This window comes from Saimiri boliviensis, chromosome X, assembly GCF_048565385.1.
Source record: "Saimiri boliviensis isolate mSaiBol1 chromosome X, mSaiBol1.pri, whole genome shotgun sequence".
In the NCBI taxonomy this organism is placed as follows: Eukaryota; Metazoa; Chordata; class Mammalia; order Primates; family Cebidae; genus Saimiri; species Saimiri boliviensis.
Genome location: NC_133470.1, coordinates 57,747,410 through 57,760,115, shown reverse-complemented (window position 1 = coordinate 57,760,115; position 12,706 = coordinate 57,747,410). Strand labels below are relative to the sequence as shown.

The 12,706-nt window shown below is 49.3% G+C and overlaps 1 protein-coding gene across 3 annotated transcripts in view; it reads right to left on the bottom strand.

Annotated features, from left to right (window-relative positions):
- The window catches only part of STARD8 (StAR related lipid transfer domain containing 8), a 77,147-nt gene extending 66,929 nt beyond the window's left edge, over positions 1 to 10,218 (bottom strand). For 2 of the 3 annotated variants that reach the window (XM_074392241.1, XM_074392243.1), the window contains exon 1: positions 9,944 to 10,218. In XM_074392241.1, the coding sequence (XP_074248342.1) occupies positions 9,944 to 9,988 (45 nt within the window). In that variant the 5' untranslated portion in view covers positions 9,989 to 10,218. The remainder of the gene's footprint in view (positions 1 to 9,943) is intronic. The other variant, XM_074392240.1, reaches the window with a different exon arrangement.
- Positions 10,219 to 12,706: the final 2,488 nt, after the last annotated feature.

Sequence of the window (12,706 nt, the reverse complement as noted above, 5' to 3'; positions counted from 1 at the left end):
TACTGCTTTCTGTGCTTTTCCCCTTAATTCCTTCCTACCAGTCATGCTAGGATCTCCTTCCCTCCTGCCTCATCCTGACTCCTCACGTGGCCTGCAGGGCTGCTCCAGGCCTGACTCTGCCTTTGAGCTGCTTTCCCCCAATCTTTCTCCAGCCTTGGGCCCTATTGTCCCCGCCTCCACAGCAGGCCAGGAGTAGGGCCAGGGAGGAGACTCAGCAGCTGCTGCAACCCCCAGGGGTTCTCTGGATAATCTCAGGAATGCAATATCCCAAAGACTTGACTTTCCCACCAACCAACAGGGACCCTCCTTCCTGTCCAGAACTTGGGAGTCTTTCCTGGAGAGGGGCCCTATAGGGGTGAGTGTAGGAAGCGGCCGAAGGGGAAAGACACGAGGATTCCAGTGTGGGATGGAGCTTCTTTTCCAGACTCTGAACTAGTCTGACCAAGGGTAGGAGCAGGGGCGAGTATAGGAGGAATGAGGAAATTGCCTAAACAACCCACTTCCTAAACCTGACTGTAGTCGCATCTGTGTTTTCTACTAGCCCTTTCACTTCCACGAGCTGTCCCCAATTCTAGGCTCTACTCAGCCAGCGAATCAAGGGAATGGCAGGTAAAAATTGTTCCTCATTTTATAGATGAAAAAAACTGAGGGTTCAAGCTATGGGCTCAGGGTAACTTAGAGCAATCAGTCAACTATCTTCACGTTCGACTCATATTTACTGAGCACCCACTGGGTGGCAGGCCTTTTCACATAGGTCATCGTCGCAATCAATTATAAAGTGGAGAATAGTCTCCCCATGTTGTAGGTAAGGACACTGAGGCTCAGAGAAGAGAAGAAGAGGCAGAACCTGGGCAATTAGGTCAGGGGCCTGTTTCCAGCTACATTACATCATCGTGCTACATTCTTCTCTCCAGCTCCCAGAAGGCAACCAACTCAAGGTAGAGGAAAGGGCCAGGGAAAGTCAGCCTGCATCCATTTCCAGGGCCTCAACTCCCATTCCCCAAGTGCAGAACTCCCTTTCCTCTGCCCCTTGGCAGCATCAGCCTTGGAACTGCCGATTGACCTGGACTGTAAGCGCCCTGGCAGCAGCAGCAGCAGCTCAAGGGTTGGCCAGAGGAATGGAACTGAGGAGCTCCGTTCCCCAACCCACTGCAAAACCTCTGGCCCCAAATCCCAGCAGAAGCTGCCTGAGCTGCTGCTCCTCGTTATTGTTAAAAGTGACTTGGAAATGCAGGCCAGGCCCTGGCTCCCAGAGCTTCCCAGGCCCCCAGCTGTTCTCAGGCCCTGGAGGCTGCTGGGAAGACCAGGCTCCAGTGTCGGCTCTTTTCCCTGAGCCTGGGCTCCCCAGTCTCCTCCCGAGGGACTTTAGTGGAAATCACTGACATTGGGAGCAGAATTTTTTTTTTCACTTGGCCTGGAAATTCATAGAAGTATATGTGAAATATAATGAGATTGTCAGAGCTGGAAAGACTCTCAAAGATTAACCAATCCAACCTCCTCATTTTATAGGTGGAGAAACGCAGCGCAGATTACATGAACGTAGTGGACTTTGGAACTAGATTACCTGGGTTAAAAATCCCAGATTCACCACTAAATGGTTTTGAAATCTTGGATAAATTTCCAAACCCTTCTGTGTTTCAGTAAAATGAGGATGATGAGAATGATAGCTTGCCTTGAAGAATTATGGTGATGGTGAAATGAGTTAATATATGTGAAGGGTTTGGAACAGCATACACCACATAGTATGTGTTCTACACATATTAGTTGTATCACTTCTCGACCTCCTGGCTAAGATCAAGTGCAAATACTAGATAGTATTAGTTCTAACTTTCTCTAGTCTTTCAGAGTAAACAACAAGGCTGGTACTGCCAGTGTGCAGCCTCTTGCACTCACTTCTGCCTCCCTCAACTTTCACCATAGCCATAGGAGGTATATCCTCCACCCCCAGGACCTCCCACTTGTATACCTTTTGGCATCAAAGAAACTAAAGGCAAAGGAAGAATCTGTAACCGAAGAGACCTGAGTCAGAGTTGAAGCCTTGCCTCCTACTCCCCATCTCACCTTCCCAGTGCTCATCCCCTTCTCTTCCACCCACGAGAACAAATATTATCCAATCTCGCATGACTCGAATAAATCACACCAGTTTTGCTGTTGGGGCAGGGGTTAGGAGCTTTAGATCAGGCAAATTTGGCAGAGGGGTTCCCATCCTCATTCCCAGGCTGAGTCCAAGATTGTTCCAGGCTTTGCTGCTACAGGAATTACTCAGACTTCCCTTCGTCTTGAGGACTAGGCAGGATCGCCAATCACAGGTACTAGATTAACTAAAACTGTTAACGCATTGAACAGTTTCATATCCTGAAATTTTCCAGACTGAATCAATCGTGCCCACCAACAGGGCACTTGGGGGTTGAGTGTGAAAAACTCATTTTATATCCACTAGACAGTAAGCTGCATGAGGTAAGGCCCTACGCCATTATCTATCTCCTCAAGGCCCATCACAGTGTCTGGCACATAGTAGGTCCTGAATAAATATTTTTTGGTTGAAGTAGTGAAGGAATGAATTCCTTAAGGCTATTCTCAGCCTAAGAACCCCCCATACATTTCGTCCAACATAACAAGAAATAAACATCTCAACAGGCTTTGGCATCATTATTTCATTTGAACATTATAAATGTACAAATAATAAAGATGGCCAATGCTTACTATGTGCCACTTTTCTAAGAGCTTTATACATATTAATTCATTTAAGCCTTGGTGGGTATCACTATTATCTACATTTTATGGAGCAGAAACTAAGGCTCAGAAAGGCAAAGTAACTTTCTCATGGTCAACACAGCTAGCAAGCTGTGGCTCAGATAGGTGAAGGGCTTGACTCTATATAGATGTTTCGGTCTTTTCACTTCATCAAGAACACCAGTTCAAACTCCTACACACAAATTTCAAAGTCTCTTGTTCTTCCCCCTCCTCCCATTACCATTCACTCTCAACCCCTCCACTCAGGACAAGTCCCTTGGATCTGTGACTCTTCCCTCACCTGTCTCCAACCTCACTCTGAATTGAAGACACTCCTTGCCCTTTTCTTCCAAAGATCATTCCTTCGGATTCGGATTCAGTGGAGCACCTACCACGTACCAGGCTTTTATAGACATCATCATGCTGGCAACGTCATTAAGTCTTATCCAGTGAGGAGAGGTGACATACCCAGGACTACTCAGCCTAGATGTGGCAGAGGTGGACGCAATATCTGGGTCAGTCTCACTCTATGTCCAGTGCTCCTGGACTAAGCTGCCTTCTACTCTGATCTTCACACTAAGCTGCCGTCCACTCTGGTCCCAGAAACTACTACAAGAAAGCTTCCTAGATTACCCAGAAACTGCCTCATGATTCTCTTGAACTCCATCCATGCCAATAACCTTACCACAACCTATTATTTTGCTCTACCCCATGTGCCTGTGCCTCAGAGATACACAGCATATGTCTGTCATCGAGGCGTCTTACGATTAACCATGTCAGTAACAACCCACAGTCTGGATTTTTCACACAAGTAGGGGGCTGGTACCTATCACCCAGCTGACACGTTATTTGAGTGGGCTGTGGAATTCTGCAGAGATGGTCCTGCGAGTGAACCTTCCTTCTATGGAGTATAGGCCCTTGCCTTTCCCCCTCTAAGTGGTTTTTCCATAACCTGAGAGTCTTATGTCATAACTTCTTTCTTTGGAACAAGTAATTGAGATGTGGCTGGTTGTATATACTGTCCCATAGGTACACATGTACATTACTACTTCCATTCACAGACACACACACACACACACACACACACATCAGACTTATGAACGGACCTGTGACAGTGACCTGAGATAAAAGAGACTACCTGAGGAAGTGGTGAGCTCTATATCACTGGAGGGTGCAACAGTGTCTGGCCATTCTTTTGGTAAGATGTGGTAGAGGAGACGCTGTAGTGATAGCATTGAGGAGTGTCTGAGGTCCCTTTCCAGCCCCAGGAGTTTGTATACATTCATGTGTGCCCCTGAATTCTCGACACTCCCCCTGCCCCTTCCACAAAAAATACACACTGCATGTGGCAAATTGGACTTACTTGGGATGACAATGGCAAAGGAATGAAAAAGTAGAGACATCCTGGAGGCTGGGAGTGAAACTGCTGAATCACCCTGTCATTGTCACACATTCACCCCACATCCTGCCAGGCTGCTTCTAGGCAGACTGGAAAGCTGAGAGCGGGCCTGGGGGCAGAGAGGGGCTGGGGTGTGGGCAAGCACATGTAAGGAGGCTGCATGCTTACCTCGCATGCATGCATGTGTGTGTGCATGAATGTGAGCCTGCACAGGAGTGTGAAAACTCACACCTATATGAACAGGTGCCGGGGAAGCTAGGTACAAGAGCAGCCACATGGAAGTCTCATGCATACTTGGGTAAGAGCAGTCACAGGAGAGGATGCTTGAGAATGCATGCCTGGGTGAGCTCAGGAAAGCCTTTGTGCACATACATGCTCATGTGTGTGACCTAAGTATGTGAGTACGGTGCCTAGGGAAAAGCATGGGGTGCCATGTTGGCCCATGACTGGGAAGTTCACCTCTATGAGCCTTCTCAGTCCACAAGTGACTGTCTGTTCATGATTTTCTTTAACTCCCATAGAAGCCTTGTGGTAGGTGCGGCAGGGTTGTTAACACATATGTGTAGGTATGCATGTGTGTGTGTGACATGTGTAGAGACATTCCCCCAGTACTGCTTTTAGATTTTGTCAGAGACAAGTTGTCTTTGGATTTTGCCACAGAACAAGTAGGGAGATTACGGTATATTACACAGACCTCATTGGAATCCTGCTGTGTCCTGACACCCTCTGAGACCTTGGCCACATCTCTCCCCTCTCTGGGCCTCAGTTTCCTCTCTGGTAGTTTGGAGAGAGGAAGAAAGAAGGAAGAATAGATGACCACCAAGGGTCTTTCCATCTTCGATCTTGTGTGATTATCTACCTATGTTATAAGAAGGGGGAACTGAGGGACAGGAGAGAGAATTGACCCTCTCCACGTCACCCAGAGATCATGGTTGAGATGGTGCTCCAGGCAGATTTCCCACCCCAAAGCCAGTGCCCTCTAGGACCTGACATGTCCACCTGAAGCCAAGTAACATGAGATAGGATTTATGTTCTGGGCACCTCTTACGTGCATAACACCATGCATGCTAAGTGCTGGAAGGGAGCAAAAGGACACATCAAAGAAATGGTTCTGTGTGTATGTGGTGTGTGTGTGTGTGGGTGTGGGTGTGGGTGGGTGGTGTGTGTGTGTGTGGTGTGTGGTGCGTGTGTGGTGGGGAGCAGGTAAGAAACTGACTCATAGGCATGTTTGGTTGTACCGAGGGGCCATAGGTAACTTCCGGGCCCTGACTGGCCACCAGGAGAAGACACAGCAGACACGTATGGAACTATTTATACTGGGTGCATCTCACACTCAAACGTCTTGCCCCTTGGCTGCCCTAACACAAGAGCAGCTCAAAGCAATCCTGAGCCCTGGACTGGCCTCTTGCCAGCTTCCCACCATCCCTGGCTTATGAGGTGTCAACCTTCATCTCCCAAATGGGTTGCTTCTGTTCCTAGTCCCAGGGAGAGTCAAAGTATAGGGTTGAGGAAGAGGTGTGGAAAAGGAGCAGACAAGACCTGAGACCCTAACCCCGGAATTTGCAAATGTGGAATAACCCTCATTCTTTGCTGTGGTGCCTCCAGTATAGTTATAGACACAACCTTGCCAGGCATGGTGGCTCATGCCTGTAATCCCAGCACTTGGGAGGTCAGGAGCTTGAGACCAGCCTAGTCAACATGGTGAAACCCCATTTCTACTAAAAATACACAAATTAGCTGGGCACGGTGGCGCATGCCTGTAATCCCAGCTACTAGGGAGGCTGAGACAGGAGAATCACTTGAACCTGGGAGGTAGAGGTTGCAGTGAGCCGAGATCGCACCACTGCACTCCAGCCTGGGAAACAGGGCAAGACTCTGTCTCAAAAAAAAAAAAACAAAGACAAAACCTCACCAAATTTTTGTGGCATTTCTGTGAGGCAGGCATGGATTAGTGTCAGTCTGCAAACAAGGAAATTGACGCTCAGAGAGGAATTGCTCAAAGGCACATAGGTAATATTGTGCCCATGGTTGTGGGTGGCATTGAAACCCAAGTTTGTCTGCTTCACCCCTCCTCATACCTCTTCAGCTGATGGAGGACTCCATATGGTGTAGGAGGGAGGGGGCTCAGTTTCCCTATCAGGACCATGAGAAGTTTGAATAAGACGATCCGGGACGTCCCCTTCAGCTCTGACAGACTCTGTCCCGGCCATTCCCCTCCCCTTAGACCCTTCAGTCTCCCACACTCAGGGGCCCTGGCTCAGAGAGGGAGGGTGGCTCACAGCAGCCCATGCACTTGACTGAGCTCCCGAGCCAGAGAGCCTGCCTTTCTTACTGGGACCTTGAAGCAGCAGCACTGGAAAAGGGAGCACACAATCCAAGTGTGTGTGTGGATCCAGCAGGAGGCCTCTTAGCCCTGAGATCCAGCTATGTGTTGATTCACACCTGCCAAGGACATGTGCAACCACAGACCTGTGTGTGTGCATGTGCATGCACATGGGCCTTCACGCTGTGTGCATGCTTCTGTGTGTCTACAGATTTGTTGGAGATGTGCCTGGCTGTGTCTCTGTGTCCATCATACTTGTGCGCTGGAGGATATGTATATGACGCGCCTGTGTGCCTGCCTCTGTATATGCATGCATATGTGTGTGAGTCTACTTCATGCTAGAAATGTGCACTGTCTGTGTGTACATGCGCATTTGCCTGTTTGTGCCAGGTGTATGTGTGTTCATCTCTGTGTGTGTATGTGTGTACGCACACTTGAATGGTGTGCCTATGCATATGTATGTGGGGCTGAGTGTGCCCAAATGCACGTGTATGTCCTCTGTGGACATGCACATGAGCGAATGTGTACATGTGTGCAAATGTCTGGGACCTGGGATAGAGATCCTCAACCTTCTATTGGGGCTGTCCTAGCACACCAGTTTTGTTTTGTTTTGTTTTGAGACATGACTCAGTCTGATGGCCAGGCTGGAGTGCAGTGGTGTGATCATGGCTCACTGCAGCCTCGACCTCCCAGGCTCAAGCCGTCCTCTTGTCTCAGCCCCACAAGCAACTGATACAACAGGTATGCACCACCATGCCTGACTAATTAAAAAAAATTTTTGTCGAGACAGAGTCTTACTATGTTGCCCAGGCTGGTCTTGAACTCCCGGACTCAAGTAATCCACCTGCCTCGGCATCCCAAAATGCTGGGATTACAGGTGTAACACCACACCTATAATTACTATACTGACCTTCTTCTCCTGGCGGCCTTCTCCTCCTCCTCCTCCTCCTCCTCCCTCTCCTCGTCCTCCTCTTCCTCCTCCTCCTCCTCCTTCCTCTTTTGATAGGATCTTGCTCTGTAGTCCAGGCTATTGGAGTGCAGTGATACAATCATAGCACACTGCAGCCTTGAACTCCTAGGCTCAAGCAATCCTCCCACCTTAGTCTCCCAAGCAGCTGGGACTCTAGGTGTGCATCATGCATCACCACGCCCAGCTATTTTATTTTTTTTTTTTTAATTTTTAATAAAGGGTCTCACTAGGCTGGTCTGGAACTCCTGGCCTCAATCCTCTCGAATTGGCCTCCCAAAGTACTAGGATTATAGGCATGAGCCACCGCGCCTAATCTAGCCTAACAGTTTCTAAGTAGCTGACAGGGGTTAGGACATGTTTGCTGGGCATGTAAGAACTTGGGGTAATGCGTGCAAAGAGATTTAAATCCATGCCAAGCACCTAGTACAGTTAACCAGGGTAGTGGACAGAGGTGCCTCTCAGGCATCAGACCTCAAAGACACTCAATTTACCCTTCCCTCATCGTTGTCATTCCATCCAGCTCTCTATCATCTCTCACCCACCCCTCTCCATTTCCACGGCAACCACGTCCTTCCTGGCCTCTGCATCTTTGCTTGGGCCCCTCCACACCATCCCTACTGACTACTGCTAGAGCGCCTTTTCTAAAACCATCCACTTAACTATATCCCTATTGTACTGAAACCAGCCCCTTATCTACCAAAACAGTAGTCACCAGACTTTCAGATTTCATGGATAAGGAAAAAGTTTTCAAATAAATAAATAGGGAAACAATCAGCATGTCGCAAACTTTGTAATTTTCCTCAGGGCAGACATTTAAAAAATTTCTCCCTCATATTTTGTAGGAGAAAGATCATTTGAACCCCCACCCCCACAGGAAGGACACAGCAGTCTCCAAATAAAGAATAGTACTTTGAGTTGAATTAATTTCGGTTTATGAAAACTGCATGACATTATCCCTACTTTTCTCTCATTTCACGACAGATGGTTGAAAAATCTCATTCAAGACTCCCACTAGGTGAGGACCATGAATCCACATACCAATTCCTAAGCCTTTGGGAAGTAGTCCCTGATTCCCCTTCTCCAGCCCCATCCCCTCTAACCCTACATTTGAGCCCCATCATGAAAGAAGCCCTTCCCCCAGCCCACTACCATTTGACTGCCTCCAAACTCTGTTCCCTCTGCCAGGCATGCCTGGAATGCCCTTCCCCCACTTTTGCACTGACAAACTCTTCTCTTCCTCTAAGCCTCAGGCTCAGCCCAAATGTGACCTCCTGTGAAACCACTCCAAGTCCCTCCCGGTGGAACGGACCTTTCCTTCCTGAAGGTCCCAGAATTCCTTTTATCCTATCTTGCAGTCAGTCAGGCTAGTCATTTGAAAGTCTTCCTACTGGGTTGGACTGTGGGAAGCCATACAGTGTGTCAAGAAGGGGATGGACTTAGGAGCTCAGATCCCAGCTTTGCCAGTCATATATGAGTAACCTTGTAAATATCTCTTAACTGTTCACAGTGTCCTTTCACTGTCTATAAAAGCAGGGAAACAATGGGTTGTGCTGAAGATCACCACCATATGAATGAATTAAAAGTACCTAGGTCTGGTATGTAGTAGATACTAAATAAATATTAGTTTCTTGGTTCTTGAGAGTGGAATCATGCTTTGCACACCCTCGTGGGTTCTGCTGTGCTCATGTATCCCCCATGGCCAGGATATAGTAGATACTCAACAAATACTGACAAACTGACTATATAGCACAATGTCTGGCATATAGTAAGTGCCTGGTAAATATTTGTCACTTTTCTTATATTCTTGTTGAGGAAAAGCCATGTCCTTCTTTGTCTTCTTTTAAAAAATGGAGATGGGGGGGGTCTCCCTATGTTGCCTAAGCTGGTCTAAAACCCCCGGCCTCAAGTGATCCTCCTGCCTCAGCCTCCCAAAATGCTGGAATTACAGACGTGAACCACTGTGTCCAGCCCTTTCTTGTCTTTGTGTAGCTCCCATGGTGCCTAGCACAGAGTAGGTTCCTTGCTATATGTGGATAGAAATTAATAATAATAACAATAGATACCATTGCTTGTGTGGATACTCCACAACAGGCATCCTGCTAGGAAGCTTACACTCATTATCTCCTGGATTTGCATACATTTACTATGTAAACAATAACACCAACTTCATCAACCCATAAGGTTGGTGTCACTATGGTCCTCATTCTAAAGCTGAGAGGAAACTGAGGCTCGGAGAGGTTAAGCATCTTGCGTTTGTGGCAAGATCTGGGAAGCCACAGAGGCAAGTTTTATGATAAAAAGCCAACTAGCCGACTTGTTTGTATGGGAATGCAACAGAAGGTCACAGAACTGGTTAAGTGACAAAGGCGAGACTTGAACCCAAGCCTTTCTAGCTCCGAGAGTCTCAGGTAGTCTCAGAAGCCCGTCTAGTCTGTTTTGTCAGCTGGCGCGCAATGGTCCGCATCTGCCTCCTTCCCCCCTGAGCAGCGGTATGGGCTGCAGCTGGGCTGTCACTTACCTTCACCTTCCTGAAGCAAGACCAGAAAACGTCCAGCAGAGGCATGGTGGCTTGCGGGGAGCTGCTAGGGCCTGCAGGACTGTACCGGGCACCGGCCCCTCCCTCTCTGGGGACAAGGCTAGAGGAGACCCCGAGCTCAGCGAGAGCCAGCCCGGGACCTGCGCTCCATGAGCCGGCCCCGCGAGGGGAGAGGCGGAGAGCAGTGGCTGCGGGGCTCGGCTGCCTGGACTCGGCTGCCTGGACAGCGGGCGCCTCCCGCCTCTTGGAGGGCCACCGAGGGAGGGATGAAGGGAGGGAGGGAGAGAGGCCGGCTAAAGAGGAGGGACCAGGAGGCGGGTCACTGATTCAAACTCGGCACCGTTAACCAGTTGGCTGGAACGGAACAGCAATGCCAATTGAAATTCCCTGAACATTACAGTTCCCCGGCTGGCTCCGGGTGTCCTGCCGGCTACCCGGCCAGTCCCGCCACCTGCATGCTGGCATTGCCTGCCTGCTTGCTTCTTGGCCAACGCGCCAGCTCTCCTTGGGGACCTCTCGTTACGGCCCAGACCACACAGGGCCTGTGGAAAGAGTGCCAAGGAAAAGGGGCAAGGAAGGACAGCCCCGGCCCCAGCAGAACGCAACAAGGTGTGAATGCAGTCCAAGGAAGAAGAAAAGTTTGCAGCCTTAAGAGTCCCTCTCAGACAGGAGCCCTAGCCCTGCCTCAGTGGATCATTCTCCAGCACTCTAAAGTGAGGACTCGACTCACCGTGGCATCTTCGAGAGGCCCCTTCCTCCTGGGTCTCAGTTTTCCCAGCGATTACAATGAGATGCAGGGTTAGAGGTCTCTAAGTCGCGAATCTGTTTGGGGTTAGGTACAGGGCAAGTCTCAAAGAAGCTCCACTCTGGACAATCGCAGTTCCTCTCAGAACTCCCCTGCTGCTCCTGGGAGTCCATAGGAAGTCAGATCTTGCCCCAAAGAGAATCTGAGCCCTCAAATGCCATTTCAGCCATCCTCCTGCCTCAGGGCATAACAGCTCTCTCCCAGCTCAGATAGACTGGGTGTGTGCCCTTTTCTGAACATCTTCTGAAGAGATGATGGCTTCCCTCCTTTATCCAGTCCCATGCTCAGGACCTTCTAAGCCCAGAAGTTTAGCCTGGAGCTAAACCTGAACCCTCTGGATTCCCTGAAGTCAGTTCTTTCAAAGGAAAGAAAGTTAGCCGTGGGCAGTTCCGTAGGCTTTCTGGGCAGGAAGCCATTAAGAAGAAATGACCCTCCCCCTCTCTCTGCCCCTCCCCAGACCTCCGAAGGCAGGGTGCCACGGCTGGTGGCCAGAAGGCTCCCAGGGACCCCATGGCAAAAGGCCAGGCTTGGGTCTCTGGAGACACATGTCGCCACGAGGCCCAGAATAACTTACTCTCCCTGGCCTCACTTCTCTTTCAGAGACCCAAGCTAGTCAGGCAAACAGCCAGGTCCTGGGACACTGGAAGGCCCTAGGCTACTTTAAGCAAGCCTCTGCTTGCCTTCGAGGACTTTCCTCATCAGCGGCTTTGTCCGGAGGTTTGTCCAGAGGCTCTGTGAGGGTCCCCCCAGCTGTTTACAACTTACTCTTTGGCCGTCAGTCTCCTCATTTGTACCAAGGAGGCTGCAATCGCCGACCTCACCCTCTCTCTAGCTCCGATCTCAGCAGTGTCTCAGATGTGAGTTCTGTTGGGCTGTTTTGGAAGATAGTCAGCAAGCTTTCGACAAGTGGCTTCCCACCTACCTCCAGCTGAGCACAGGCTTCTAAGGGGAAGCCCTCTGCATGTGGGGGCAGAATAAAGTGAGGAGTCAGAGCCCAGAGAGAGTTTTCTCCTTTGAGCATATGCCTCCTGCCCTGCAGCCAGAGGCCTGAGGATGGAGAACCAAGTATTGCAGGAAAAGCTGCCGGCCCCTCTAGGATGGCCTCATAGTCTCTTTCTCTCTGGGGTTCACCTCCTTCTTTCCACTCTGGCCCCTCGGAGGAGATGTGTCAGCTGTGCCTTTGGGCATTCATTCAGGAGGCATTAGTGCACAGCACACCACACTGAGTTAAGAAACCAGGAGACTTCAGTTTCGGTTCTGGGCCTCTCACACCAGTTTAGCCTTGAAGTGGTTTTAAGCCACGAACTCGGAAGTTGACTGCCTGGCTTCAAACCCTAGTTCTGTTACTCTGTAACTGATGACCTTGGGCCTGTTACTGCCTTAGCGTCCTCATCTGTAAAATGGGGAATAATAATAGTACCTACCTCCTTGGGAGGTTTAAACAGAATGAATTAAAGCATGTACTGTAGTGTCTGGCATAAAGTAAGTTTTCAATCGATGTTATTTGTGTCTCATTTCTAAATCAGGCAGGAAGGACGTTGGTGTTGAGGTTAACATACATACCAAGGACAATAACTACCATGGCTTCTATGAAACCTCAGACCCACGGGTTTCATATTATTGGAGCATTTATTGCTTCCCCAAGGGTTGCAGTTCTCTCTGTTTGCTCTGGCCAAACCAAGGAGGAAGGCATGCACAGATTTTTTTTTTTTTTTTTTTTTTTTTTTTTTTTTGAGACGGAGTCTCACCCTGTCAACCAGTCTGAAGTGCAATGGCACAATCTCTGCTCACTGTACCCTCTCCCTCCCTGGTTCAAATGATTCTCCTGCCTCAGCCTCCTGAGTAGCTGGGATTACAGGCACCCGCCACCACACCCAGCTGTTTTGTGTTTTTAGTAAAGACGGAGTTTCACCATGTTGGCCAGGCTGCTCTCGATCTCC